The 27,444-nt window shown below is 34.0% G+C and overlaps 2 protein-coding genes across 9 annotated transcripts; both read right to left on the reverse strand.

Annotated features, from left to right (window-relative positions):
• Nucleotides 1–3,248: 3,248 nt before the first annotated feature.
• Nucleotides 3,249–5,991, reverse strand: LOC112289181 (uncharacterized). Its single transcript, XM_024534179.3, has 6 exons — nucleotides 5,743–5,991; nucleotides 5,307–5,591; nucleotides 5,006–5,195; nucleotides 4,641–4,774; nucleotides 4,134–4,379; nucleotides 3,249–3,957 (listed from the first exon to the last, which is right to left on the reverse strand). The coding sequence occupies exons 2-6, from the start codon at nucleotides 5,430–5,432 to the stop codon at nucleotides 3,736–3,738; spliced, it is 918 nt and encodes a 305-aa protein (XP_024389947.1). The 5' UTR covers nucleotides 5,433–5,591; nucleotides 5,743–5,991; the 3' UTR covers nucleotides 3,249–3,735.
• A 519-nt stretch (nucleotides 5,992–6,510) lies between these two features.
• On the reverse strand, nucleotides 6,511–11,303 carry LOC112289180 (uncharacterized). Of its 8 annotated transcripts, none has more exons than XM_090254688.1 (11): nucleotides 10,972–11,303; nucleotides 10,600–10,694; nucleotides 10,358–10,474; nucleotides 9,916–10,027; nucleotides 8,968–9,677; nucleotides 8,609–8,767; nucleotides 8,385–8,459; nucleotides 8,089–8,154; nucleotides 7,693–7,851; nucleotides 7,204–7,320; nucleotides 6,511–6,926 (listed from the first exon to the last, which is right to left on the reverse strand). In XM_090254688.1, the coding sequence occupies exons 3-11, from the start codon at nucleotides 10,379–10,381 to the stop codon at nucleotides 6,696–6,698; spliced, it is 1,653 nt and encodes a 550-aa protein (XP_090110814.1). In that variant the 5' UTR covers nucleotides 10,382–10,474; nucleotides 10,600–10,694; nucleotides 10,972–11,303; the 3' UTR covers nucleotides 6,511–6,695. The 8 variants fall into 8 exon arrangements, with proteins under 8 accessions (XP_090110814.1, XP_090110811.1, XP_090110813.1 ...); XM_090254685.1 differs by having other exon boundaries at nucleotides 10,600–10,683; nucleotides 10,972–11,286; XM_090254687.1 differs by having other exon boundaries at nucleotides 7,693–7,899; nucleotides 10,972–11,234.
• Nucleotides 11,304–27,444: the final 16,141 nt, after the last annotated feature.

A 27,444-nucleotide genomic window follows, 5' to 3' on the forward strand; every position in this document is an offset into this window, starting at 1 on the left:
CTTTTAATTGATGTTTAAAGCATATATTATGTAAAACTTGTAAAAATAAGGATTGGAGAAGGATTTTGGTAGCAAAAAGAGAAGTTAGACCCTCCATATGGATGAATGGAGATGGACGAAGAAAATTTCCATTTCTATTGGCTAAAAAACATACACAATGGGCTACAAGGACGTTGTCTGAGGCCTTATTAGGCATTAGGATTATTCTTTCGAGGTCATTCGAGCTTTGAAGACTAGAATCAATAATTTTAGGTTTTTGGCTACGGTTTTGGTGAAAATTTTGTGTGATTTGGAGTTAATATGAAAGAGATATGGACGCTCAAAGTTAAGGTGTTGATTTTTTTATCTACTATCACTCTTTTGCTTATAATGCATGCGTACATAAAGCAATAAAGGATCGACGACCAACGTTGGAAATAACACATTTTTGGCTATATTTTTGGCATAATTTTTGATGGATTTCAAGTTGGAATAAAGAAGATATTAGAAGTTGAAGTCAGTGCTTCAAATCTAAGGGTAGTAAGTGACCTGATTTACTAGTGGTTGTGTTTTGAGCTATATCTTGAGAAATTTGATAAGTTTTTAGGTCAAAATTTTCTAAATTGTGTATAATTATATTAATAAACTATATGCATAAATTTTGTGGCATTTAGATTTTGGATTTTTGAGATATGAAGAAAATAGTTTTTAGGTGTTTGTAGATTAGAGTTTAGAGCACTTTCTAGAATTTCTAAGATGCCAAAAGATCAGCACTAGCTTTATGGTTTATTTTTTTGTGGTAAAGCTTAAGAATAGAATTTATGTTATATAGAAATTTGAAAAAAATTAAATGGTTGAATTAAGAGATATGAATTTTCAAAGTTCAAGGTAAAAATATCTTTTGAAGGGTTTTGTTATAATTTGAGCTTTTGTGCAAAATATAGGGATTTTTGGGAACTAAGACATCATATATATGCCAAAGCTAAATTCTCAATAGCTAAATATCCAATGTATTTCTAGATTGCAAATTATGCCATACAACAATTGTTCCTATTGTAGTTGGAAAATCTTGTTTTTTGATACCTCCTCTTCTTTTGCGACCATGCTTTTCATTTAGTAATTGCATGGTTTCTTTGGACAATCTTGAGCAGTATATTTAGCTTCTCTATAATATAAGCATAAGCTCTTTTGATGTCGTCAATTCTTTTCCTATTCTATAAAGGATTCCAGAATGCATCATATCAATTTGCATTGGTTCAAGCCTTAATAAATAAGCTTCTAAAAACTTAGGAGCTATTATCATTATTTGATTTGTTTTTCTCCAATCAAATCTTTGTTCTTGACATCTTCCAAATAATTGATTGTCACATGTAATGGCTTGACCAATAAATTATTTCAAAGATTTTAAAAATCCTCAAAATTCTTTCCAATATTGGTTGTGAAGTTGAACTACTTGCTTCTTTCAACTACACAATTTCTTGCTGCAAACTTTGAACTTCTTCTATTGGCATAGGCATAGTACTTCTATGATTTATGTTAGAAATACATGAGATTTATACTCTTAGAATATTGATAAGTTCATAAAAATCTGCAATAGTTACAAATATATTCTCACTTCTGTAGAGAGTATCCTGCATAATCTTTTCTTTTATAGATAACTCAAACAAATTCAAAAAGTTAAATTAGAGGAGGGTAATCCGCAACTTGTAATAAAAATTTTTACAAAAAAGGAAATCTACTCTCTTTAAAAAAAAGATCAGTGTTAGAAAATAAGATTTTTTATTCAAAGGTGGATAGTCCGCAATCTTCAAAATACAACAATAGAAGTAAGATAATTCACTCACTTCTAAAACAAGATATAAATAGTAGATTAGCACTTTTGTCAAATTGTCAAGGATATGAATCTCAAAGAAAGAAAATCCTCATTACACTCTTGTGTCACTAAAGAGAACTAGAAAGTCACTTAAAGATGATACAATATTAAATTAGAATGGTTTTTACCAAAAATGAGAAGACTAGAAAGTCTTGAATAAAACTAAGGACTAGAAAGTGGTTGACAAAAGTGAAGAAGGCTTTACTCTTACCTCTATATATACTCTTAACTAGGAGCTATGTGGCAATGTCCTATAGGACCTTTAAATTGTATTGATTTTGCAAGATACATATCTTAACTTGCAAGGCAAGTTTTCTATATATGCGCCACATAATTAGCTTATTCCACAAGCTATAAACATGTGATTAACTTTCTAACCTACCAATCAACTACAAACATATGTAAAGTCATACCAACATCTATGAAGCTTCTAGGAAGCTCTTCTAGAAGGACTTATGAAATTAACTTACTTTTATCTACTTTTATCTATTCCTACCTAATTATGTAGATATTTATTAAAATACTTATGTATGTTTGTGATATGTTGTATATATATATATATATATATATATATATATATATATAATTTTGTGATTTTTTATATATTTTTTTCAAATCAATAGAAGCATCAAAAGTACATGATATCATTAAGAAATTTAACTAACCGAATTAAAATTTTATGTAGATTGTAAAGTAGTAAAAATATCCTTCATTTAAGATATTTATATTTATGATGCAAATTTAAAAGCTTAATAATATTTTTTTAGAAGATGACATAAAATATTAAAAATTAAAGAAATTGGTGTGATATACTACTAGATATCTTTGGCTATATTTGACGTTACAACATTATTACTAATAAAAAAAGTTCTACTCCTTTGGTTACTTAAATCTCTATTAAACATATATAGAATGAATTGGCAAGTGCATATACAAGAAAAAAAATTACATGACATATAATATCTTACAAAATATTATGCTACAAAATAACCAATCTTCTTCCTTCATTTTGAATAATTTTGGAAATAATTTTTTATTACAAAAAAAATGAATTCAAATCCTAATTTAGGGATTGATAAAAGAAATTTAGTATACATGATTAATAAATTATTTAGCTTCACATCCTACACAAAAATACATCTTAACTAAATTAATAGATAAATAAGTTGAAATAGATGTAAAAAAGCCATAGAAAAGCAAACATGGTTCATACATACATACATCCACATACTTTCAAATGGAATTAAAAACTTATAATATTTTTTCTAAAAAAAAGAGAACTTAGATTTACTTTGTTGTGATTTAATTCAATTAAAAGAAATAAAAGAATCCCGAATGCAATGCATATAGGCATCACAAACTGATTTAACCTTTTATGAATATTTGTCCTCATAACTATTTAAAGCAACATTTACATAAGCTTCATTGTAAGTACAGTTTTGAAACACATTTAACACATGATAAGAATGTAGCTTCTAACACATTGCTATGTGCAATCTAAAAACCTGCTGATTAAAAAAGGCGATTAGAAAAAAAATGTGATTTGGAAACTCAATTCACTCGCATTCTGACCCAGATTGATGTTTCCATATACTGCAGACTAGAAATCTGTGGCTAGAGCAAAGTAAGTTAGAACCATGAAAATTGTGGTTGAAGACACATATGATGCTCACCCTGATGAGAATGATGTCGGGTGACCCTCAGCAGAAGCTCTAAGCTGACTAGCTCTATTGTAGTGTTCTGTGTTTGTATACACATCAGAGTAAAAAAAAATCCAATGAAATACTTCACTCAGATCAGTAGTTGCCAGACGCTTTGTTGTTAGAAACTGATAGTATGTGAAGCGGCTCTACTCATTATGAGTGATGAGAAGTATCAGAACATCACTCATAATGGACGAGCCACTTCATGAGCTGGTCATACGTTGTGAACATGATCATGGCCGACGGTGCAACCCACAGCATGCGCGTTGTCATGCCTCGAGTGAGCCCGGCCAATCCTTCCTGCTTGTAAATGGTTTTGGCAGCATCCCAGCCTCCAGAATACTCAGTACTGCAATGTACGTTGCTCTTTCCCTGTACTTGCAATCTTGTCTTTATCACATCCTGCAGAAATGTTCAGCAATAGTGTTCATACCCAACTTCACATGAGCATGTACGTAAGTGTTTTAGCAGATCTTGGAACTGCATTCATGGTCTTGAGCTTGTGAATAAATGGTCGTATGTGTTGATCAGTGAGATCACAGTGTAAATAGAGAATGAGGTGGGGGGGATGAACTCACCATGGGATTTGTCAGAGCAGCAGCAAAAGCAGAGCAAAAGAACGCACTGCCAAGTTCATATTGAACGTCGAGCTTCTCTACAGCATCGACTCCTGAGAGCCGTGAGCACATGCGCTTGCTGGTTTCCCAAAGTGGCAAGTAAACGGCGTTGAACGGAACCCAAACCATCTGATTCAAGAGAAAACCTCTGTAGAATGCACTAATTCCTTCATGCTGAAATATGGTTTTGGCTGTGTGGAGCGAACCCTGAAACATAACATTGAGTCTGCTTAACCACTATTTAAAGATATCATTCATAAATCAAGTTAATCCCACTTGAAGTTCTGCGATTCGATCCTCCACCTAAGCAGAGTGCAATATCATTTCTATCCACCACTCTGGTTGATGAAATTAAGAATTTACTAAAGTGAAAAATGATAGATTGCTTTCCTAAACTTCACTCCAAAGTCTCCAAAATCTACTCACGATATGTGTGAGGAATTACGGGCTTGGGGCCGAAAACTCTACCTTGTAGGACCCTGCACCAACGGTTTGAACCATCTGTCTTTGTCGGATGACCTCCACGGGTACCGTCACTGTTGACTGTAACAAAGAGGCCAGAATTCCGCCTCCTAACTGGATCAGTGGGTCGTCATGTCCTCCTGTATAAGTCAAGGAGCCTCAAGTTTAGCTCCTGCTACCGTTAAAGATTCGTACAATAATCACCCAGTTTTAAAATTTAAACACACTTGAATTAAATTTCTAACAGGCACATTAACAGTACCCAGTCATCAAACAGAGCTGATTGTAGACCTGGGTTCGAGAAAAAATCCATGAATGTCGACATTGAAACTTCACATACAGAGATAGAACATTTCAAGATACATACATACCCGGAAGATACCTTTTGATTGCCTGGTAAGTCGCCATATACAAGGCCTGTGCAGGGGCTACTTGCGCAACTGTGCCATAGCCCTTGTAAAAGGTTCTCCATCCTTCCTTGGCGACGATAGACTGGATTGCTTGTACAGGTCCTCTGTACATGTACAATTCCGCCGTTGCGCCCCTGCTTCCTCCTTGCACCTAAAACCCATTGCCAAATTATGACTGTCGTCGACCACGAGTATCCACTCTGAAATCCTACAGGCTAGGTGTATGAAAAAACACAGAAATCAGGATGGCGATGGCTTGTACCTGGAGTCGGGATTTTACAGTCATCATGGGATACATCATGCCATCGGCAAGCCCACCAGCTATGGCGCCAGCAAGCAATTGCTTACTCACAAGATTCTCATGGATGGAGTCTCCGATTCCACTCATCTCTCGAGAAAATTTCAGATACTCCAACTCCGCTTAAGTACCTCTAGATCGGAGGTTGAAGAAATGGCAAGGTCAGTGGATGGGTCGTTTCTCGCTAGCAAGTGAACATCGTCCTCACGTAGGAATTCCGTCAAAACGCAACCGTACCTCAGAATGTTTCTGCAACAATTCGTAATTTTTAAGAATGGGAAAATGGAGATTGGCCCTTACCGCTACTATCCTTCAAGACGTTAATCTCATTCTGTACATAACCTAAAGTAAAATCAGAAACAACAATGAAGTGACAGATGACCATCAAAGCTTCACTTACATAACACTCTCAAGTCGCCGAGGTATTCTCGCACCCACCCCCGAATTACAAAATAGAGAACTCGACCTAGGATCCAGGTAAACACCTGTGTTACAACAATGAACGACAACTGCCATTGACATGGAACACATCTGCATGGCTAGGTTACAAACGACCAATCCACAGAACCAGACACGGCTGCCACCGAAATTTTCTTACACGCTCTAGAATGTTCTTTGATGGAAAAATGATACTTCACAGTTCATTACAATTGCTGCGTTCCGCATTTAGGACGAAACCTCCCACTAATGTCCCCTGCCGACTACGTGCGCTAATAAAAAATATGGCAGCTTGTTAAAATAAGAGTGCCAGCGACGAATGACACGCTTACTATATTGAGTCTGCCATGAATTTGTGCATGGTGTTATCGATAATGCATTTTGATAACAAATATCCTAGGTTTGGAAACGATAAAAACATCATTTCATTCATCGAAACACATCCATGCCGATATTTATCACATTTTTTGCTTGTGGGCTTGGAAACCAACGTCGGGGTAATTGCAGCATGGGCGGTCCCCAGCATCGTCACCAGTTCCTTAAGTGTCCGGTTACCACTAAGCGTGTCTTCCATTCACGGTCTGCTTCAACTTCGCAGCAGTTCATATTGAGGTGTTCAAGCTTTCATCTACGAGTGACTACAAAACATGCAATAGTTTTACCAGGCATTTAACTGCCACTCACAAGATTAGAAGTAGCATGAGCTGTATGTCACAATTTGAGTCGTACCTCTTGAAAGGGATTTTCAGATTCAGATGGTTGCAAAAGAACAAGCGAGTACTAAAGCCAACAGATGAGGTGCGCTGTCATCTTCATGAATGTGAAACGCAGAGCGTTACTAGAGTGAATTTCACAGCATGTCATTGAGTCACTGACATTACTGTTCTAAGGTACCAAGGTTCTAATTTGCGTGTGTCACCTTGGTAACCTGGAACCACTCTTGGCTGCAGTACTGGGTCTCTGTGGTGTTAGATTCGGATTTGTCATGCCGGCCGCAAGCAGGAGACTCTTGGTTCTATCGTCACGGTCACCTTTACGCAAGAGGACTTGGGCATCAGGTTCGCTGATCAAACTCTTCCTGGCGTTCAAGGAATGCATCTTTTGGTTGGGCTCAGTCCCATTAGGCAGGAGAACCGGAGGTCTCTTCTGCAATTAGTGTGCCAGCTGATATCAGTAACTAAATGGTGTAAGGACAGGTCGTACTCAGGAAATAACTGGGAAGTGAACATAGGACAGAAACATGAAAAGAATGAGGTAGGCTTTAGATCAATTCAAACAAGAACACTGATGCTTATGCCGAGTCCGGCAGCTGTGAGCTCCAGATTGTAAAAACATAACACGGAAATCTGAGGCAAGGATGCGAGTCGGGACATATGCATGGATAAGTATGATCAAAACGCCAGATGTGAGTAGTTGGACGTACCAGTCTCGCGCTGGTTCTTTTCTCAGATTGAGCAACGTCGTCGTTAGAACCATCGTGGTCCTCCTCCAACAAATTGGGGACACGTTTGTTGGTAGTAGACAAAACAGAGTCAGAGTCCTGTGTATTTCACCAAAGAATAGGGTTGAGTGAAATCATAAGGGATTTGGAATAATGAATACGTTGGCAGGCACAAAGGGTAACTTCTGGTGAGAAGAGAGAACATCACGAAAAATAACGCCTAATCTGAATTCTACATCGCTGCTTTTGTCCTTATGTCCGAGAAAAAAATTAACATATCGAGCTGGACAACACATCCCTTCTTCGTACTCGACACTAAATTCTTGGCCACAACGCTTGGGAACATGATGAAACTCATAGCAACATCAAAAAGTTCATGCATTATCTACGGCACATACAGTAAACTAAGATCATCAGTAACGAGTCTCTCTCAAATTTGAAAGGTGACGTTAAATGGACTGCAACGCTCACCATAGATTGTTGCGAGTCGAGTCGACGACTCAATCTAGAGCTCCCTTTCTTAGGCAGCTTCGAGTGTTGCGATACTCGATCAGGCTCATGAATTGGCATCTCCTCTTGAGCTTCGATAGCTGGCTTCTCTTTCCCATTACTGGTTGAATCTTGCTGAGGCTGTGCAGCATAATGTTGAGTCAGGTATCCAAGCCATGGGAAGGTTGTCTGAAAAGGTAATAGCCCAAGGCTTAAATGTAAAACATGACTGTTAACATCTCGTGGAGAGCACCAGAAATATGAGCTGTCACAAAACTGTGCAGCTACAGAGTTGCAACGAGAGACAGCAGCTTTCTAAAGGATGATCTATTTCTAATCTCTGCATTTATTAAGATTAGCTGCTTTGATGATGGATACCTCGTGTCTGAATTCTTCAATAGACGGCATGTTCGATTTGACTGCAGTTTTGATTGCCGCTGATCCCTGCATCAGTACAATTCCCAAGTCATTCGAATGCACTAACCGGAGGAGGGGGGGGGGGGGGGGGGGGGGAGGGAATCTTAACTTGTTTGGAGTGGAGGGGATTGATGCCATGTCTACAGCTCATATTGAATTGCAATTTGTTAGGAATAGATCATTCCAAGGTACTAATTACATGCAATGAATACATTAACAGATGTCCTTTAAGGACGAAGAACACCGTCCCTACGCACCTGCTTACTGGAATTATTCAAATTGTTGCTGAGCTGATTCGGACTCTGATGGTGAACTCCTAGCAGCGAAGCCACCTGACACAGGGTAGAATATGTGGAAGGTTGGAGACACAAAGTTAAGTGCGTATCACAACGAATACTGCACGTGCCAGGCTAATTTCCTTTCAACGGATCTCCGACGTTTCTCGTCTCTCAGCCAAGGAAAGAGAAGTGTTATCGCTCACCTCTGCCTCTTTGCATTGTTGTTCCATATCTAGCTGAGTACGTAGCATGCCATTTTTCTCCCGCAGCACCTCAAGTTGTTTTATGTAATACTCGATCTCCTCCTCCTTGTCTTCCACGAGTTTGAGGGCCTTCGCACATTCTCGTCTGGCCTCCACTGCCTGCAAATTCACAAACTGTGAGATAGAATGGTGCGTCAAATACAAAAGTTCAGCAGGAGCAACCTTGGGACACTCGGCTGATTGAGGCACGAGAAGCACATCATAATCTAAACAACTTCAAGCCTGCGGAAGCCATAAATCCAGTTTCGTAAGCTCCATGCAGAGAGTAATGCAAAAACACTTGAAGGAAGTGTGATGACCTTGCTAGCTTCATTTTGTGAGTTCTTAGATATTTCGTTTTGCCTTCCCAGCTCTCCCCTTAACAGGTCAAGCTGTTGTACCAACGTGATTTTCTCCGCATTCAGCTGGTCCATCATTTGAGCAAGTTGAACATGCTCTGCTTCACACCCTTCATTGCCTAGCACCCTCTTCTGGGAAGTTTGCATCTCTTTGGTGGCTACTTCGAATCGTAATAAAAGCTCATCCCTCTCATCCGTTATTTTCTGTAGCTGTAGCTTGGTCGTAGACAAGTCCGCTTCAAGCCTATCCATGTCTATCAACCTCCGTTTTAAGTCTTGCAACTGACCTGTTGCGAGGTGAAGAGCGTTCTCCAGAGCCCATCTCTCTAGAACTGTCTGATCCGTTACCAACCCTTCGCCAGTTGACATGTTCTTCTCTATCTTTCGTAACTGCTTCGTTTGCATCTCGTGTTGGGCGATAATTGGTGCTGCTTCTTTAGTCAATCTTTCCACATCACTTATACCCTCAATGAAGTTGCTGCTGATGCTCTTCTTAGATGCTTCGAGGGCCCTACGGAGCATGGCGTTATCAGCAGTTTGTTGGTCCAGATCAGATCTCAGGGTAGATAGTTCTGCATTCAATTTCCTGTTCTCGTTGTCAGAGTGCCTGAGCTGGCTACTTAGTCTATCCACCTTCATTTGAAGTTTACCCACAACGACCATGGCATCCTCTGCATAACAAATAATAATAGTTAAAATTAGATGAAATTCAGGGAAATCAAGAGAAGTAAAGTGACCATGCCCATCAACGAGGATACATCACGCGGAGACAAATTCCATTACATCAACAGGCAACCCGATCCTTGTACTACAGCGACATTTCAATGACCCAATCACATCAAATACGCAGTAGTGCAAGTACTCCATGATGTCTACAATTGAGAGACTTAACTAAGATCTCATCCTCACCCAATTTTTCTTTCGCGAGCGATTCCTGTCGTTTCACTAAGCCGAAAGACACATGCAGCTTCGACACCTCATAGGCACTTTCGACGAGGCTCCTTTTGTGAGCTCTTGCACACTGCAAGAAGACAAGAACTCATGACACAGGCAGTTTAGAGCAGTGAATAGTCTTTGATTAAGAGTACACCATCACAGCGATGCGTGCGAAACTCTTTGGTAGCTCAAGAAATATCTGCTTCTGGGTCGCAAGGATTCGAACAAAGTTTCCCCTCTTGGTTTATTTGTTTCTCTCGTTGGGCAAGGGCACTGAAACCTTGTCAATCTCACTTGTAGAATAAGGGCCAGGAAATGGAAAATATGACCCATTCCACGTTCTACTCGTCGCCTTAGAATTCAACCACCAAAACAGTATGCCATCAAGGAAGCTTAAACAAAGGAATAGACTCACATCGTATAGTTCTTTTTCAAGCATCTCTCTCTGACTATGCCAGGTAATCTGCTTCTCCGAATGTGATAGACCTTCGCCCCCGACTGATGCGTCTAAGGAACATCTCGAAATGCTTCTCTGTGTGACAAAATATGCATGCGTGATTCAAATGGCGCATGCCAAGTACGACTTCACCCAGCCTGCAAATGAAGACACGCTACAAAGAATCCTATCATATGTGAAGGATTGGACATGGAAAGTACCTGCGCAATGGATGGCAGGCATGACTCCAATGGTAGCGATTTCCATGTATGATCATCATTCTTGGTATAATTGTGGGTACTTTTCTGTCAATAAGCTTTTGCGACAGCAGGGAAAATTGGTAAAGCAGCGCTAGAAATTCACTCCAAATCATCACACAGTTTGCAAAAATCACTATACGATGAACTTGGTTTACAACTTTGCCCTCATTTTCAAAACCTGAAAGACGTAATCCCAAGAAGAATGAAAAGTAAAAAAATAAAAAAACCGTGAACCGAAAACAAAGTACCAGCACCTCGCGATGCTGCTACGCCAAATTGGGGATGTGTTACTGCAAACTCCTCACACAAGGCTGCGAGACGAACTGAAGATACCTGAGAATAGCACGGAGCGCTCAGCTCTGTCGTGGGTTCCTGTAGCACAGATTCACAATCACCGTTTCTCGTCGCCATTGAAGCCAAGTCGTGTGAAATTATCACCAGAGCTTCAGAGAGGAACCCAATTTCCGCCACAGAACAACTAACTACTGCAAACAACTTCACAGGGACAAATCCATTTCTAAAAACGCCAAAGCTCAAGGTGCGAAAGACAGCAAGGGCCACCCATAAATCTCTAGGAGCATTTTTCTAGGTGGTACCCAAGTCCCTAAAAACTACCTGACAAATGACAGTTGGTCGCATCAATACTGAAACACCAAATCAATGGACGACAAACAAGGTTTTGCAAATTTGTGAATCGCGGAGGCCACGGAAACGAAGAGGGAAAGCACTACAGAGCCGTTGTTGTCCTAACGACTACTTCATCCATCCATTGGGATGATATTTATCTCAAACAACAGCCCTATGCCGGTCGCCCGACGAGCTGCAAAGCGAATCTCCAGCGCGAAACGGCACTGCGCCGCTATATGAGCTGTCTGACCTCCCCGAAGTCCCCAGATTACGTCGTCGTCTTCGTCTTCAGCTTTTGTATTGGAACAAGTGCCTAGGACCGTGTTGCTGGGTCTCTGTGTTTTCTCATTTTAACACATTTGTTCTTCTCTCGTATCCGTTTGTGATTTTTTTAGATAATTACCTAGGTAATATTCTCTCTATTCTAATAATTATCCAGATAATATTTTCTTGAATATATTTTTTTATTTTTTTCATCTTTCTTTGAAAAATGTCTCTCTTGTTTATTTACATTCATCAAGTTCTTGCTCTTCACAAATTGACGAAAATCCACTTACAATATCAAAGTTTTGTTTTTTCTTCATTAAGAAAGGATTATCCTTTTGTCTTAATAAGACATAAACATATTAGAAATTATAGATTATCCACTTCTAAACTGATATTATTTTTAACATTTTTTTCTCCCTCTAGTCCTCTCTTCTACTTGTTTAGATTAATATTAGACATCTTCTTTTCTATTGTATTATCATAGTAGAGCTTGTTAAAATGAGGAGTCTAATAGCACAAATGAAAGAACAAATAAAGGAGGTAATGCTTGAAATGTATCAACTCAATTCATTACCATAAGGAGCAACAAGATTGCTAAGAAATTAAGATATAGAGATTATTAGAGTTGCTTTAACATATATTTATAGAAAATTATTTAATATCTATACTAAATCATATTATTTCTCCTATGATCATATATTGTTCAAGTATTAGAGAACCAAGAGTTTTCTTGCCTAAGAAGATTGATGGCACAAGATCAAAGTTTTAAAGATTCATTAATCAAATATAACTTGTAATTGGACTTCAATCTTAAAGCTATCAAATTTTAAAATCATAAGTCATGTTAATTAAAATACTACTTTCAAATTTTGGATTATTATGATTTTTATATTTTTTGAATAACATGATCCAATTTTGGATAATTTTGAGGCTTTTTTGATAGAGTTTCAATTTACATATAGAAAATATGATGCAATTTTTGTTGCAACCAATAAGATTTGTATTTTATAACAAGGCAATTGATTAGTCACATTGTATGCTTCATTATTTTGATAACTTGCAATTGATATCAAGTCAAATAATATTATATTTATTAGTCATTTTTTTTGTAGATTGCAATATGAAATAAACAAATTGATGTTCAATTTATCTGATCTTCAAACATTGAGTCATGCAATTGATTTTGTTGTAAAGTGTAATAATTGACTTTTTGAATTTTAATTTGAAAGTTGCATAAGAAAGCTTCAATATTTTTATAATTAAATGGCAACACCAATGTCTTTTCAAAACATACATTTGAAAGAAAAAGATATGTAAATTGACATAATATGTTTTAAACTTCTTATTAAATGAAAAACGAATTGTTCACATTAGGAGAGATAATACTGATATTATAGAGAATCTAAGTATATTGCTCAATATTGTCCAAAAAAGCAACACAAGCATAAAATGAAGAGTGGTTGTAAAAGATTACAATATGTTGAAAAATAAGTTTGTCTACCTACAATAGAGTATGTATAGTTGGAATCTTATACAATATCTAATAAAGGTCCTATTCTCTCCTCAAAATCCTTTCTTTGTTTTATAATAGATGTTAGTCTAGGACTTAAATATTACAAAGTCTTTACCTTGTTAGATTTAGGCACCTCAAATTATTTTTTACATAAAGAGTTTATTAAAAGATATAATATATTCTTAGTCAGGAAAACTTAATCAATACATATGGAAGTTATACATAGTTATTTTTTTATCTTTTGGAGATATTATTCACAGACTATTTTTTATAAAAATAATAGCTAATGATCATTATAGCTTTATAATATTTAATATTATTATATCTACATATAATTTAATTATCTTAGATTTATTATAGTTAAAAAATTATAATCTTTAAATAGATTAAATTTCTTATAGTCTAAATTTTTTTAAGAATATAATTAAAAAATTATTAATAAAATATAAACTCATAAATTTAATACAATCAAATTCTTATTAATAGGTATATGTCATAGATATACATATTAAATTCAATAATTACTTATATGATTAAGTAGAAGTAGAAAAAAATAGATTAATTTCATAATATCTTCTAGATAAGCTTCTTAGAAGCTTCATAGATACAATTTTGACTCAACACATGTTTACAGTTGATTGATAGGTTAGAAACTTGATCAATAAATTAAATACATATCACACATGTTGGTAGCTTGTGGCACAAGCTAACTATGTGGCATACATATAGAAAACTTTCTTTGTAAGTTAAGATATGTCTTGCAAAGTCAACATGTTATTGTACTTTAATTGTTTATAATATGTAAAAATTAATTAAAATATATAATTATTTTATAAGATTTGATGTGTATTAAAATATTTAGTAGATTAATTTAAAGAGAATTGATGTAAAAAAATTTATTTTAAGGTTTATCTATTTTTATTATAGTATTTAAATTATATAAGATTTTGATATTTAATATAAAATTTTAAAAGAAGATTGGAGCTCAAAGATGAAGATTCAAACTACTAAAAAGTTTATTTGGAAGAATGAAAGTAAATTATGAATGGATGAAGAAAAAGAATGAAGGTCTTTATTCCTATTGCTCAAAGATTTTGACCAATAGGCTTTTAGCAAGTTGACTATAACTATAATAAGGAATTTAGTAACTTCAAAAAGAGCATTCGAGAATCAAAAATAAAAGTTATAAAATTTAGAATTTGAATTATAATTTGTGCACAAAATTTAGAAGGTTTGGAATTAGTGTGAAGAAATTATAGCCATTTGGAGTTAAAGGATCTTTTAAAACATACTATTATTCTTTTGAGGACATGAAGAGTTGTACAATAGCTTTTAGAAATCAAAAGATGTGATTGTAAAGATGATTTTAAGACCTAAATTTTTTATGAAAGAATTGTTATATTAAAAGTTTGTATAAAGAAGCTATAAGAAGTTGAAGACATCACATGTAATTCAAAGGCAAAAAGTGAACCATTTTATTGATTCTAATAATTAGAGCCATATTTTGAGTTTTTGGATGAAATTTTAGCTCAAAATTTCTAAAAATGTGAGTTATTAGGTTAAAAGTTACATTATAATTTTTATAGTATTTAAATAATTAATTTATAAGATATAAAGAAAATTAAATGTATATACAAATAAATAAGGATTTAAAGCTATTATTAGAATTTTAGTAATATTTTAAGATTTATAATAAATTTTTAATTAAATTTTTTTTTGATAGTTGTTTAAAATACATTAATACTTTATGTAAATTTTGAGTCTATTTGAAGTGTTTGATTGTGAGATATGAGCTGTTGAAGTTTGGAAAAACAATTCTTTAAGAATATGTAAGGTTTTAGAATATTTTTATGACATTTTGAAGTTCTTTGGTACTTATGACTTATATATTGATTTAATTTTCTCTATAAGAAGAATTTTATATATAAAATTGGTGCTTTTTTATCTTCAAACTTAATTGAACAATTAATGACAACCAAAAGCATAACGCTTTCTTGAGGCAAATTCTCTCAATGACATATTAAAGGTCCTATAAAACATTGTTACATAGCTCTTAGTTAGATAGTTAATATGGAGGCAAGAGTAAAGCTTTCTTCATTCTTCCTAATGCCTTTTTAGTTCTTATTCTTATTTCAAGATATTATAATCTTTTTTTACTTTGATAATAGCCATTCTAATTCAATATATTACTAACTTTGAATGATTTTTTAGTCTTTTTGAGTGATATAAGAATGTATTGAGATTCTATTTTTTTGAAATTCATGTCTTTAATACATTTGAAAAAAGTGCTAACTTATTATTCATATATTATTTTAAAAGTGAGTAGGTTATTTACTTTTATTATTGTATTTTGAAGGTTTTAGATTATTTACTTTAAACAAAGAATTTATTTTTTTAGTATTTTTTTTCTTAAAAAAAATTAATTATCTTTTTTTATAAATTTTTTTATTTGATATTAGTAGTTATGGATTACTCTCATCTAATTTAATTTTTTGAATTTGTTTGAATTGTTTGTGAAAGGAAAAATTTTAGATGCCACTTTTAGCAAAAGTAAGAATAGATTTGTAATTATTGTAGATATTCATGAGCTTATTATCACTCTTAGGATAAAAATTCCATATATTTCTATTGTGAATTATAGAAGCACTATTCCTATACATATAGAAGAAATCAATAATGAAGTTTAAAGTCTATCCCAAGAAATTATACAATCAAGAGAAATAATTAGATCAAGTTCACAACTAAATCCAAAAATTCTTAGGACTACAATTATAAAGGAATTAAGGATAAATATGCCGAAGAAGTTTAATAGAATAAGATCAAAATTTTGAGGATTTTTACAAAAAATAAAGTTCTATGTATGGTTTCATCTTTCTCAATACCATGATGGATTTATTCAAGTTGGATTCATAGGAGCACTTCTCTCTAGGAGTGCTCTTTCTTAATTTGTATCTTTAATAGAAAAAGATTCACAACTATTGTATGATTTGAATTCATTTTGAAAGTGTTTATAATTATATTTAAAAAAAGTGATAAAAAAAGTAATGTGAGTCATCAAATCGACTCCTTAGTTGTTTTAGGATAAAAAATACATTTAGAATGCTTAAAACCATAATACATGATGAATAGTATAGAAATATTTAAAAAAATAAAAAATTAGAGAGTTAGTTGTAGAATTGGAATCTTAATAAGTCTTGGAAGTAATTATCTTAATTGGTTTAATATTTATTCATTTATTATTGAATATTAAAGGATATTTACTAAGGTCAATATTTATATTGGCCTTCTATCTATACATATTATTTATAAGAAAAACTATAAATGTTAGTTAGTAGTTAGAAGAAGCATGAGAAAGAACCTCATGTCTTTTCAGTTAGTTATATAGAAAGTAGGATTTATAATAGATTTAAATTGATTTTATTATTATAAAAATTTTAAAAATAGGAAATTATAGCCTTAAACTGATATTATTATTATAAAACCATTATAAGAATTTAAAATTTATTTAGAATTTTTTAAAAATTTATAGAGTAATTTCCAAGACTTTGATAAAAATGAGTTTTATCACTTTGAAAGCCATTATAAAAAAAGGGAAGAAGATTTGAAGACCCAAGTAGATTACTAGGCTAATTGGATATTTTTAAACACCATGGTGAAGTCAAAAGATATAAAATTATGGATTTTACTAATAGAAAATAGGAAGACCAGAAGCTAGTGTAGTCCTTGTACGAAGAGAGATTCACAAGTCTCATATGGGTTGTAGTATCTTGAAGGTAGTTAGAAAGATATGTCTTAGGCCTCATAGCCTCTATAAAGAACTAATATATACTACTTGTGAGCCTTAGTGAGGTTCGAACTCCTGATCTCTTAAGCAAGTTATCCTTGAGGTAAAAATTATTTACTTAACTTTTCATTTATTTACTTGTTATTTTTCAAACCTTCATAACTTACTCATAGTAACTCGGATTTATATGTTTCTTATACCATTGAAAAGATAAAAAAAATTAAATTTCTATAAATATATTTTTTTACTTTTAATTTTTTACTTTTTATTAGGTAAAAACTTAATGAACAGACTGTGACTAGTTTTGTAGTGAACAATTGCTTGATTGCACTTGTTCTACTTATTTTGTATTTTGCTTCTTTTGTTCTTGTTCTTGCTACTTTCACTTCACACCATCCATTACAAGTAACTTTTAATTGATACCATCTTGTAATTGGATTAAGAAGTGAATTTTACATTCACAAGTAACAAAGACTAAGTTTATATCTCTATGATAAGAATCACGTTCAACTACCACATATGCTGTTAAATTTTAAAATCTTACTTATAATGTAGATTAGAATGACAAAATCCTTATCAATTAATTTTAACATGGGTGTCACCGACACAGAAATACAAACTTGAGATCTAACAAGAAGTTCAAGAAGAACTGGCAAGAACTAGATTAATCAGATGAATACAAGAACAACACCAGAGAGGTGAACTAGAGCTCCAAGAGATGTATTGTTGAGACTGAAGAACTCTTCAGCCTCGATTCCAATATATACTATTTAGGAAGCTTCTTAAACATCTTCTACCAATTAAGAAGCTTCTAGAAGGTTCCAAAGACTTGCTTCTAGAAGGTTCTAGAAGCTTGTCTCTAGAAGGTTCTAGAAACTTGTCTCTAGAAGATTCTAAGGACTATGTCCCTAACATCACCCCCTCTTTTAGCTTCGAGGTCTCTGAGAAGCAATGTTGTTGTCAATCAGTACCAATGCAAGAAAATGAAGATCTGTCGCATAACGTCTGCTATGAATTCCAACTGTTGTTCACGAGGTAAGTGGTTCATCGGCCCTTGAAGCCAATGGTAGTGGCCCATTCCTTCAACTTCTGACCAAGCATGAACTTCCGTGTCTTCATTGTGAAATTGTCCTACAAATATGCCTTCTGGTTGACCATCGTAAGCAGGTTCGGACTGAAATACAATCACTAGTGATCGGTTACTTGGTATCCTCCGTTGTCGTCGTGGTGCAGGTGGTTCTTCATCTCGAGGTCGCCTTCGTGAGCTAGTTGGTAGAGATAATCTGACTGGCATAGTATCTATCTCTTGGCTATCCATATCAGAAGACCAAACTATGGCTACTGAAAAAATTCTATTTTATCTTGGAGAAAATAACTACATCAACTACGAATTTTGATGGTGCTCTCCCCCTTTCTTATATTCTTGGGTGAGCAAGCTTCAGAAAGAAGCTATCGTCGAACTGGCTTAGGTTTATGAGGATGTTGTTGATGAAACTTCTGTACCTTTTGCTGCGCATTGGCGAGATTTTCAGCTAGCTCCCACGTTCGCTCATTAATGTCGTAGTCGCACCAATGAACAAGATACTCCAACTTGCCCCACCTTCGCCGTGAATCCAGTATTTTTTCAAACTCGTATTCCTCGTGGTTCTCGATCTCAATACTAGGTGGCGGACATTGCACTCTTCCAAGAAAAGATGACTCTCGATAAGGCTGCAACAGAGAAACATGAAAGACTGGATGTACCTTCATAGAAGCCGATAATTCCAAACGGTACGCCACTGGATTGATTTGCTTTTAGATGATAAATGGTCCCAATCTTCGATAGTCCAACTTATCACATGGTCGCTTAGTCTTGATATTCCGTCGAAGAAGCCATGCTTTATCTCCAATTTTGAAAGTAGGTGCTTGATTCCGAAATCTATCTGCAGACGCCTTGTAGGATTCTTGAGCGGATTGTAATTGAAGCTTCAACATAGTTTGAAGCTCTGATAGTTGCTTCGCAAATCCTTCAGCTGCTGGATTGTTATTTGTTGATGGACTCAATAAATCAAGCTTCGGATGATACCCATAGTTGGAAAAGAATGGTGTGTATTGAGTCGACGTATGGAGGATGTTGTTATATGCAAACTCGGCTAGTGGCAGATATGTGATCCAATCGTCTTGCTGATAGTTGATGCTGCATTGTAAGTATTGTTCCAAGACTTGGTTCACCCATTTCGTTTGGCTGTCAGTTTGAGGATGAAAAGCCGAAGAAAGCTTGATATCCACCTTCAGTATCTCAAAGAAAGATCTCCAAAACTTTGATATGCACTGGGTTCCTCGATCTGATATGATATCATCTGATAGTCCATGATATCGATACACATTATCGAGAAAGAGCCTTGCTGTGACTTCACTGGACGATGTCTTCTTGCAAGGGACAAAGTGTGCCATTTTTGTAAGCCGATCTACCACGACAAAGATGTTGTCAAATGAGTTCGATGATGGCAGGTCCTTGATGAAGTCCATGGAAATTGAAGACCATGGTCGACGTGGAATCGGCAATGGCTATAAGAGTCCATAAAGGCGATGCCGAGGATTCTTGAATCTTGAACAGATGTCGCGGGAGAGGACAAAATCTTTCACATCCTTCCACATTTGGGACCACCAAAAATCTCGAGAAATAAGGTCCAAGGTCTTGTTGAATCCAAAATGTCCCGCAGTTGGAAAATCGTGGCGAGATTGAAGAACTCGGAGTCATGCTTGTCCTTTTGAGATATATAACTGCTCCTCAAAGTATAAAAGATCTCCTTCCACCTTGAACTTGTCGTCATTGGCACGCCGCTTAATATCAATGGCTACTGAATCTTCAATGGTCACGGCACGTACCTAATTCAGGAAGTGAGCATGAATTGGTAAAATAGTAGCGCAAAGCTGAAATTACTCTGGCTTCAACAATGTCGTGCATTGTTGATCAAACGCTACTTCTCCAGCCTTTGGTACAAGATACAATCTCCTCGATAAGGCATTAGATAGGCCTTGCTCCTTTCTAGGTCGATAAGTGATAACAAAATCGAACCTAGATAGCAACATACTCTACCGAGCTTGACGTCGATTTAGAACTCGAGCCGATATGAAATACTCCAAATTCTTGTGATCTGTGTATACGGTCACTGGGTGTGCAGCTCCTTCAAGAAAGTGACGCCATTCTTGGAAAGAATCCACTATAGCAAGAAGTTCCTTATCGTGGATCTTATAATTGATTTCAGCAGCAGAGAACTTTCGAGAATAGAATGCAACCAGATGGAGCTTCTTGTCTTCTCCCATTTGTGAAAGTACAGCTCCTAAAGCAAAATCCGAAGCATCAGTTTCTAAATAAAAGGCCTTTGTAAAGTTTGGATGTACCAAGATTGGAGCCGTAATAAATGCGCTCTTCAGGTCTTGAAATGCCTTCTCTGCTAGAGGTCTCCATTCCAGCTTATCCTTGCATGTCAACCGAGTGAGGGGAGCAGCAACTTGAGAGTAATTTTTGATAAAGATCCGATAGAAGTTAGCAAAATCAAGAAAGTATTGTACGTCTCTAATCGTCTTTGGAACCTCCCAGGATACGATTGCTTCCACTTTCTTGAGGTCCATCTTCAAGCCTTCTGTAGTCGCAACAAACCCCAAAAACTCCATCTCTATTTGGTGAAATAAACACTTCTCCAACTTGGCATATAGTCCTCACTCGCGTAGTTCCTCCAAGACTAAACGAACGTGTTTTTCATGCTCTTCCTCATTTTTGGAGAATATCAAAATATCATCCAAATAGATGACAATAAAATCATCAAGGTGCTCTCAAAAAATATCATTCATCATATGTTGAAAGACCGTTGGAGCATTGGTAAGACCAAAGGGCATGACATTATATTCAAAATGGCCATACCTTGTACGAAACATTGTCTTCCACTCATCTCCTTCCTTGATTCGTACGAGGTTGTAAGCTCCCCTTAGATCAATTTTTGTAAAGATCCTTGCACGTCTAAGTTGTTCTAAGAGACCAGAAATCAAGGGTAACGGGTAACGATTCTTCTTTGTTACCTAGTTGAGGCCTCGATAATCCACGCACATCCGCAATGAGCCATCTTTCTTCTTCACAAATAAGATAGGTGCTCCAGCTGACGATTTTGAATGATGGATGAAGTTCTTGGCTAGATTCTCATCGATGTACTTCCAGAACTCCGCCAACTCCATCTGCGATAGATTGTAGATTGGACCAAAAGGCGATTGTGCTCCTTCCTGCAAGTCTATGGCGCAATCATACGGTCGGTGTTCTGGTAGCATGTTGGCATTCTTCTTTTGAAACACGTCTTTAAAATCCTTATATTGCTCATGTATACTTATTGTTGAGATCTTCTCCCCGGTAGTTGAAGTCACATAAATGACAAATGGTGTGACTTCCTTGGACGGTCTTATAAACGCTCTTGCTCCAATGAATAAGGATTTCTCTTTTCGGGGTTTTCTACTAGGCTTGCTCTTGGGTAGTTTTGTGGAAAAGGTTATCTTCTGCAACTTCCAATCTATAGATGGGTTATGCTTTTTCAACCAGGAAAGACCAAGAATAACAAGATTTGATGGGATTCTAATAATATTGAAAATAATATGACTACTATGGCCCTTAAACGTCACTTCTATAGGTTCTGATTCATGGGTGACACTACCACACAATAAAGGTCGCCCATCTATGACCTCAACGTGAATAGGTTTGGATTTTTGTACTAAAGGGATCTTATGACGCTTCACAACTTCTTCGTCTAAGAAACAAACAGATGCTCTTGAATCTAATAATGCTAAGATTCTCAGTTTTTGAGGGCTAATAAGCAAAGGGATTGTAAAACAAAGGGCAGGTTGAGCGGAAAGAAAGGAACCTGGTTGTTGTTGCGATATTTCACTGTCCAGCCGCATGGTTCTTATTGTGGCTAGGCATCCTCGTTTTCCTGAATAAACGTGCCCCTAGTCTTGATAATACATCGATTTTACTTCTTGGGGCAGTTTCCAACTTTGTGGCCTTCTTCACTGCAATACAAGCATAGACCTTCTTCTATACGTCACTTTTTTTCTTCTAGAGTAAGAGATTTGACACGTACCGCATCAATTTACATGTCTTCTACCTTTGAATGTGAATTTACGCTGCTTGCCGACATAGTTGGGGTGTGGCGAACCGTATGTTGTCTCGAACGTTGGTCTTGGCGATGTTGGAATAGGCGGTTATTGCACTTCACAGCTTGGCTAATAGCCTCGTTGAACGTTTGCAGATCAGAAAGAGTTAACAGCAAATCCTTCACATCGTCCCTTAAACCCCAATAGAATTGACTCATCAATGCTTCTTCGTCCCAATTGATGTCGCATGCTAATTGCCTGAAGTCCAATGCATAGATTGATGTAGAACGCATCCCTTGTCGTAGTGATCGGATCTTTGTTGTAGCCCATCAAACCTTGTCGTGTTCACCAAATGCTTTCGCAAACGCCTCCAAAAAGGTTTCAAAGTTGTTTAGTATGGACAATCGTTTCTCAAACAAAGGAGCAAACCATGATAGAGCTTGTCCTGTAAGTAAGGTTCCAACAAGCCCAACACGTGACTCCTCCGTTGAATAGCGTTCGGGCTATAAAACTGTTATCAACCTGATTTGGTTGACAATCCTCGAAACTTGGAACGCGTACCATCGAACTTGTCCGGAAGGCTAATTCGGGGCTCCTTATGTTGTAGAACCAGTGGTGCTTGTGGAACGTGAGGCAAAGTTGCTTCTCCAAGTACAGAAGTTTGAGGCTGGTACAACCTAGATTGTGCCATCCCAGATGCTCCATCATTATGAAGCCTTGCCACGACTCCTTCAATCTCTGCAGTTCTTTGCGATAACGTAGCAAGGGCATTCATGATAGCATCTAACTTGGACTCTGAACTTTCCGTCATACTAATGTCTTGGCCCCCGGCCATTCTAAGAGAAGGACAAAAATGTCTCTACAAGAAGATAATATTGGTTTAGAAGAGGGTACTCTGCAACCTCTAAAATGCCTTAATAGCTTCAAAAAAAGGGGTAATCCACTCTCTCAAAGAAGAATAAGACTCCAATATTGTAACCAAAGAAGTATCAGTTTAGAAGAGGGTAATCCGCAACCTCTAAAATGCTAGTACACTTCCAAGCAGAAGGGTAATCCACACTCTAACAAAGAAGAAACTAGATTTGATATCTGAGGTGAGTGAAGTCTCGACAAACTGTCACGGACACAGAAATATAGACTTGAGATCTAACAAGAAGTTCTAGAAGAACTGGCAAGAACTAGATTAATCAGATGAATATAAGAACAATACCAGAGAGGTGAGCTAGAGCTCCAAGAGATGTGTTGTCGAGACTGAAGAACTCTTCAACCTCGATTCTAATATATACTCATATTTAGGAAGCTTCTCAAGCAACTTCTACCAACTAGGAAGCTTCTAGAAGGTTCCAGAGACTTGCTTCTAGAAGGTTCTAGAAACTTATCTCTAGAAGGTTCTAAGGACTATGTCCCTAACATCTTCTACCAACTAAGAAGCTTCTAGAAGGTTCTAGAGACTTGCTTCTAGAAGGTTTTAGAAGCTTGTCTCTAAAAGGTTCTAGAAACTTGTCTCTAGAAGGTTCTAAGGACTATGTTCCTAACAATGGGTTGAAAAATGATATCAAAGATTTATTATGAACAATGATAAGAGCAGATTCATTGAAGCAATTTATTACTGTAGCTATTACATGTAAAAATCAACTTTTTGAAAGATGCCAAGAACAAATATTTAGTTGAAAAGATATAAGTCAAGCTAGAAATATCTTCTAAATTTTTAGAAGCTTATTTGTTTAGGCCAAAGTCTATGTAAATTGATACAATAAGTTTTAAATCTCTTATTGAATAAAAAACGATTTGTTGTTATCAAAAAGGTTTATATCTATATTATAGAGAATCCAAGTACATTGCTTAATATTATCCATAAAAAAAAGTAATCACAAAATAAGGAGCATGGTTGCCAAAAAAAGACGATGTATTGAAAAATAAGTTTTTCTAGTTACAATAAAAAACTGTGTGGCTAGAATCTTATATAATATCTACTAAAGGTTATATTCCCTCTTCAAATTCTTAACCTTGTTTCATAATGGAAATTATTTTAGGACTAAAAAATTACAAAATATTAGCCTTATTAGATTCAAGAGCCTTAGTTTTTTTTTATAAATAAAGATTTTATGAAAAAAAAAATATATCTTTAATTAAAAAAACCAAACTTGTACATGTAAAAATAATAGATAGTTATTTGTTGTCTTTTGGAGATATTATATATGAGCCTATTCTTTTAAATGTAACAAGTAGTAGTAATAATAATTTAGTGATATTTAATATGATTAGATCTCATTCTACTCTAATTATTTTAGAATTATTATGATTAAAAAGTATAAAATTCAAGTAGATTATATTTTTCATAATTTTTTAAAAAAATTTAGAGATCTTATTTATAAATCTTTTTTTATAATTTTTTCAAAGATTTTGCTAAGCAATTAAAAATCCATAAGACCAATACATCCAAACTATTATTAATAGGTGCAAGAGCCGTCATACATGCTCCAAAAAAATGTTCAACTTTTATTATATATGCCACATCTATTGTTAATAGAAAAAAGAATTTCAAGTGGCATTCCAAGTCAATATCAAGATTATCAATACATTTTTGAAAAAAATAATGTAGATATTTTTTCAAAACATCTTTCTTATAATTATTCTATTAATCTTTAAGAAAGAATTCAACCACCATTTGGATCAACCAATAGCCTATTATATAATAAATTGGTTTTATTTAAGGAATATATTGATAAAAATTTGGTTAAGAATTTTATATGCCATTCTAAATTTCTAGCTGAGTCTCATATTCTATTTGTGAAAAAAATAGATGAATCTTTATAGATGTGTATAGACTATCAAAGACTCAATAAGATCACCATAAAAAATATGTATCCTCTACTTTTGATTTTAGGACTTCTTGATTAATTGAATCAAATAAATGTTTTTATAAAAATAGATTTATAAAGAACATACAACTTGGTATGCATTAATAAAAAATTATATTTTAAATTAGGTATGGATATTTTAAATATAATGTCATGCCTCTTAAACTCACAAATGTACCAACTAATTTTTAATATCTAATGAATGATGTCTTTTCTGAGTTTCTTAGTATTTTTTTTATTTGTTATATAGACAACATCTTAATCTACTATGAAAACACAATAGAGCATGAAATTCATATTTGTGGTGTATTACAAAAATTAAAAGGTGCAAGATTATAAACCAATTTATATATATATATATATATATATATATATATATATATATTATACTACTTAAGTTGACTTTTTATAATATATCATTGCAAAAAATAGTCTTATAATAAATCCTAAGAAGGTCTAAACTATCATGAATTAGAAGATCTCAAAAACAATCAAAGATGTGTAATGATTTTTAAGATTTGTCAATTACTACTAAATCTTCATCAAAATTTTTTCTCAAGTTGAGGCTCTTTTTATATGCCAAACATATAAAAACAAACTTGAATGGATTAAAGAAGATAAATCATCTTTTAAAGTCTATAAAGATCTATCTTATATTTCATGTATTTCTTTTTGAGCCATATAAGACAATGAATATCTTGAAAAGAAGACAAATGCCACCTCCTCTTATAGAAGTAGATAATAATTAATAATTTGAAGTAGAAGAAATCTTATATTTGAGGTAAGACTAAAATATGTTGAAATATCTTGTTTATAGGCATGGATATGATATTAATAAATGTACATGGGAATTAAAAAAGAATCTTATAAATGCAACAAAGAATATTGATGTTTTTTATCAACAACATCCATCAAAATCAAGTTGAAGAATAGCAAGATCTATGAAAGTTGATGACTATTTTTGTGGAACTCATCTCTAAAAAGAAAGATGATATCATATATATATATATATATATATATATATATTCATTTCAATAATTACCTATATAATTAAATAGAAATAAATAAAAATAAATTAATTTCATAATATCTTTTAGAAAAGCTTTTAAAAAGCTTCATAGATATATATTTAACTTTACACATGTTATAGTTAATTGATAAGTTAGAAACTTGTTTAATAAGTTAATTATATGTCACATAATATCTTGTGGAACAAGCTAATTATGTGGTATACATATAGAAAACTTATCTCATAGGTTAAGATATATCTTACAAAGTTAATACATGTTGGACGTCCTATAAATCATTGCCATTAGCGCTTAGTTAGATAGTATATATGGAGCCAAGAGTAAAACCTTCTTCACTTTCATCAGTGCTTTTGTAGTCCTCAGTCTTGTTTCAAGACTTTCTAGTCTTCTTGTCTTTAGCAATAATCATTCAAGTTCAATATATTACTATCTTTGAGTGATTTTCTAATCTTTTTGAATGACATAAGAGTGTATTGAGATTCTCTTTTTTGAGATTTATATCCTTGATAATACAAGAGCTTTCTTTTATATTACATAAGAAGAATCATTTTTTGTTATTTATATCATAATTATTACTAAAAACAAAGACTTCAAATGATATATCTAGCTAATATCAAGATTATTAAGATATTTTTGAAATAATAAATATTTATAATATTTTAAAATATTATCCTTATTATTACATAAGTGACCTTCAAGAATGATTTCAAATATAAGTTGGACCAATCTATAGCTTATTACAAAACAAGTTGGTTGCACTCAAAGAATATATAAATAAGAACTTAGTGAAAAATTTCATATACCATTGAAAATTTTGAATATAACCTCCTATATTATTTGTGAAGAAAAAAAATGGATTATTATGGATGTATAGATTATGAAGGACTTAATAAGTTTGCCATTAAAAATAGGTATCTTCTACCTTTGATATTCAGACTTTTTGATCAACTAAATCAAACAAGATCTATAGAAAAATAAATTTATAAGAAGCATTTAATTTGATATGCATAAAAAAAAATGAATAGAAGACTACATATTGAACCAAGTATAGACATTTCAAATATAATATCATATATTTTGAACTCATAAATATCTCAACTTTTTTTCAACATCTAATACATGATGTTTTAGAATAATTTTTAAATGATTTTATTGTTCATTGTCTAAATAATATTTTAATCTATTCTAAGAATATATAAAAATATAAATTTCTTATCTGTTTTATATTACAAAAATTTATAAATATAGGACTTTATGCCAAAGTAGAAAAATATACATTTCATATTATTTAAATTGACTTTTTATAATTTTTTTATTACTTTAAGCTTCTCAAGACTTTCCAAGTATAAGATATTTTATATATAATAAGATCTTGGAATTAATCTCAAAATATTTTTAGTAGCTTCAAATATGGAAGACAATCAAAGCCTTTGTACAATCATGTGATATTTTTTTAAGATAAAAAATTCTTTTTTATCAACCTTACAAAATTTTACAACTATTACTATCAAAAAAACCTTAGTCTTTTGTTTCTATGGATTTTATCATTGATCGTTCAACCTCAAGTTCATATAATTCTATATTTGTGATAGTAGATTATCTCACTAA

This window comes from Physcomitrium patens, chromosome 12 (assembly GCF_059467195.1).
Source record: "Physcomitrium patens ecotype Gransden chromosome 12, ASM5946719v1, whole genome shotgun sequence".
In the NCBI taxonomy this organism is placed as follows: domain Eukaryota; kingdom Viridiplantae; phylum Streptophyta; class Bryopsida; order Funariales; family Funariaceae; genus Physcomitrium; species Physcomitrium patens.

Bases quoted from the DNA above. Each gene is read 5' to 3' on its own strand.
- LOC112289181 (XM_024534179.3), bottom strand. From the start codon at position 5,432: ATGAGTGGAATCGGAGACTCCATCCATGAGAATCTTGTGAGTAAGCAA. The intron at 5,196-5,306 runs GTACAAGCCATC...AATGGGTTTTAG, and splicing joins CTGTAAAATCCCGACTCCAG to GTGCAAGGAGGAAGCAGGGG. The intron at 3,958-4,133 runs GTGAGTTCATCC...ACATTTCTGCAG, and splicing joins CTGCTCTGACAAATCCCATG to GATGTGATAAAGACAAGATT.
- LOC112289180 (XM_024534174.3), bottom strand. From the start codon at position 11,049: ATGGCGACGAGAAACGGTGATTGTGAATCTGTGCTACAGGAACCCACG. The intron at 10,028-10,357 runs GTGAGTCTATTC...GTCTTCTTGCAG, and splicing joins TTGAAAAAGAACTATACGAT to TGTGCAAGAGCTCACAAAAG. The intron at 7,900-8,088 runs GTATCCATCATC...TTACCTTTTCAG, and splicing joins TTGAAGAATTCAGACACGAG to ACAACCTTCCCATGGCTTGG.